We start from the raw sequence: 3,830 nt of genomic DNA on the forward strand, positions 1-3,830 counted from the left end.
TTTGATTTGAATGTTTAGCTTGTTTGTTTTACGTCTCATATGTGCCCCAATAGATGCATTTGAAGCAAAACATGTTTCTCTAAATACTACTATATTTTTGCCCCACAGATATCATGTAGTGTGCCACTAACTCTCACTTTTAAGGATTTTATAATGTTCTTTGCAATTTCTTTTTTAGGCAGAACAATTCTTCATTTAATATGTTATTTTACATTCCAAATCCAAGGAAATGTCAGCTACTTCTGTGGTACATTATTAAATTTATGGCACTATCTTTAGAAAATACAGTCTGGGGCACAGCTGGCTTGAGCAACTGGAAACAAGATGCAGGACCCCAATGCAGACACTGAGTGGAATGACATCTTACGCAAAAAGGGTATCTTACCCCCGAAGGAAAGGCTGAAAGAACTGGAAGAGGAGTCAGATGAGGAGCAGCACATCCTCCAGCAGTCAGTGGTGAAAACATATGAAGATATGACTTTGGAAGAGCTGGAGGATCATGAAGATGAGTTTAATGAGGAGGATGAACGTGCTATTGAAATGTACAGACGGCAGAGACTGGCTGAGTGGAAAGCAACTAAACTGAAGAATAAATTTGGAGAAGTTTTAGAGATCTCAGGGAAGGATTATGTTCAAGAAGTTACCAAAGCTGGCGAGGGCTTGTGGGTCGTCTTGCACCTTTACAAACAAGGAATTCCCCTGTGTGCCCTGATAAATCAGCACCTCAGTGGACTTGCCAGGAAGTTTCCTGATGTCAAATTTATCAAAGCCATTTCAACAACCTGCATACCCAATTATCCGGATAGGAATCTGCCCACGATATTTGTTTACCTGGAAGGAGATATCAAGGCTCAGTTTATTGGTCCTCTGGTGTTTGGCGGCATGAACCTGACAAGAGATGAATTGGAATGGAAACTGTCTGAATCTGGAGCAATTATGACGGACCTGGAGGAAAACCCCAAGAAGCCGATTGAAGACGTGTTGCTGTCCTCGGTGCGGCGCTCTGTCTTCATGAGGAGGGGCAGCAGTTCCGAGGGTGACTGAGGCTACAGCTGCTATCAACATGCCGAACTTTCTTGTGACAAATTGTCTGGATTTTTTAAAAAAAGGAAAAAGCAAGAATGAATCCTTCTGTTTTTTAGTTTTGTATAAATTATGTTTCAAATCTTTACATTTTAGAAATAATCATTGCTGGAAATTCTGTTAAATATTTTGGAGCTCTTTTTTTTTAATTAGAGTATTTCCTCTGAAAAAATTAAAACCAGCCATTTGTATGGCAGATGTCTGTTTTCCTCATTTATATTTTAAGCCATAAAACCTAGTCACTATTTTTTGACATATAACTATAAAAATAGTTTTAAATGTGAATAAATTATGCAGTGGAAAATTGCAAACTAAGCCTTATAGATACATTGTTTATTTTTATTTCATAAAGAGAGCAATGAGATTATTAACTCAAAATACAGGAATGCTCTCTAGGACAAAAGAATCTTAGTATTTATTGAAGAAACAGACAATTTTTGTGAAACATTCCCGTATTGAAGCAATAACGGAAAGGTTCCAGTTTACTGCCATATTTGGTTAAATGTGTTTCCTTGCTAAAATAGTTAATCTCAGACTGTTAACTATTTTTTTTTTTAGATAGAGCTTTGCTGTGTTGCTGAGGCTGGAGTGCAGTGGCACAATCTCAGCTCACTGCAGCCTCTGCCTCCTGGGTTCAAGCAATTTTCCTGCCTCAGCCTCCTGAGGAGATGGGATTACAGACGTGCACCACCATGCCCGGCTGATTTTATACTTTTAGTAGAGTTTCATCATGTTGGCCGAGCTGGTCTCAAACTCCTAACCCCAAACTCGGCTTCCCAAAGTGTTGGGATTACAGGTGTGAACCACTGTGCCTGCCCTGTTAACTAATTTTGATTACTGTAAGAGGACATTGAATTAATTTTTGGAAATATATAAGCATACACATAAATAAACTATCTCAATCAATAAAAAAATAAAAAATAAATAAAAATAAAAAAAAGAAAATACAGTCTGTATAAAATTGGTCCTTCGAAGTTTAATACTGAGATTTCCTTTCTGGCCCAATATATAGTCTATTTTTAAAATATATTCTGTATTTTCTCAATAATAAAATATGTGCTCTGCTGGACAAAAAGTTTATATAAATATAGACAAATATAGAAGATACAGATATAGTTATATAGATAAATGTGTCCATGCATAGAGATACATACAACTCAAATGTATTCAGATCTATGATATCCCTGGTTTTATTCATCTCTTTCATTTTTTGATTTATCGGTTTACTGAAAGGAGTATTTTAATATCTCCTACTGCCGTTATTGACTTCTCTATTCTCTCTTCAATTCTGTCAGTTTGGGCTTTTTATATGACAGAGTATATATTTGTTATGATGGCTCTATCTTCTTGTTCGATTGTTCCTTTTACTACAGTATAATTTCCTTCCTTTCCACTGCTCCTTGAAGGAGTTCTTCAATCTGAATTCCAACTCATTAATTCATTCTTCAGCTATTTATTCCAGGAATTATGCTTTATATCAAATTTATAATGTCATACCTAATATTTCCTTGAGTTATAACTTTGTATTATCCCTTACCTCTGTAGTTTGATGGGTCCCCACCAGGTTACTTAAGAGTGTATGTCTGCTGCTTGAACGCTGAAGGCTGGGCAGTGAGCCAAGGCCAAGGTGCCTAGCGGAGGAGCAGGTGTCCCTGAGAACCCAAATATTCCAGGGCAAAGCTGCGAACGTACCAACAAAAACAGTCGCATTGCACACATACAGTAGGCAAAAGGCCAGAAAAATAGCTTAAAAACAGCTAAGAGATGGGAGATGGGGTATATCTCTGGAGCTGTCTCACTGCCACCTAGGAATGCCCTGTGCAGTGACTCATGCCTGTAATCCCAGTACTTTGGGAGGCCGAGGTGGGTGGATCACCTGAGGTTGGGAGTTCGAGACCAGCCTGACCAACATGGAGAAATCCTGTCTCTACTAAAAGTACAAAATTAGCCGGGGATTGTGGTGCATGTCTGTAATCCCAGCTACTTGGGAGGCTGAGACAGGAGAATCATTTGAACCTGGGGGGAGGAGGTTGAGGTGAGCTGAGTTTGTGCCACTGCACTCCAGTCTGGGCACCAAGAGCAAAACTCTGTCTCTCTCTGTCTCACACACACACACACACACACACAACACACACACACACTTACACACACACAAAATTCACCTTCTCATCAAACTGGACTTGTTTAAATTATTCTTTGGTCTCCTGCTCCTTCCCAGTTTGGGGTTTAGGGGGCATGTTACAGTTTTAAGTTTTTCTCATACCAACCTCTTTATAGTTGTTTTGCTTATTTTAAATTCTTGAACCATCCGTTCCAATAATTCTTCTTTTTTGGGGGTGGGGAGTGGTGTGGGGGAGACAGAATCTCTCTCTGTCACCCAGGCTGGAGTGCAGTGGCACGATCTCTGCTCACTGCAACCGCAAGCGATTCTTCTGCCTCAGCCTCCCGAGCAGCAACTCCTCTTCAGTTGTATGCTTTTCCGTGTGTGTGTGATTTGTAGTAGTTATATGGATCGCTGTTCTCATTATGTTAGCCTGTGAGCTCATGTTTTCCTGGAGGCATTAATAAGCTACTCCATCTTGTAAAGTGCACTGGGGAGGATCCAAAATCTAGGTCCTGGTCGACATTCCTCTATGTGAATTTAAGGAGGAGGAGGGGCCCAGAGCGAGCCCAGGTCCTGTGGAGTTGATTCCTCCCATTTGCTGCCATTCTAACACTCACCCATTCTGGGATGCACATGTAAATTC

General features: G+C 39.9%; 1 protein-coding gene across 1 annotated transcript; it reads left to right on the forward strand.

Moving 5' to 3' along the window:
* The first annotated feature begins 293 nt into the window (after nucleotides 1-293).
* On the forward strand, nucleotides 294-2,028 carry LOC102124258 (phosducin-like protein 3). Its single transcript, XM_045398673.3, has one exon. It carries the CDS (start codon nucleotides 325-327, stop codon nucleotides 1,042-1,044), a length of 720 nt encoding a protein of 239 aa, XP_045254608.1. The 5' UTR covers nucleotides 294-324; the 3' UTR covers nucleotides 1,045-2,028.
* The last annotated feature ends 1,802 nt before the right edge of the window (nucleotides 2,029-3,830 follow it).

The sequence above is a fragment of the Macaca fascicularis genome, chromosome 8 (assembly GCF_037993035.2).
Source record: "Macaca fascicularis isolate 582-1 chromosome 8, T2T-MFA8v1.1".
Taxonomy (NCBI): domain Eukaryota; kingdom Metazoa; phylum Chordata; class Mammalia; order Primates; family Cercopithecidae; genus Macaca; species Macaca fascicularis.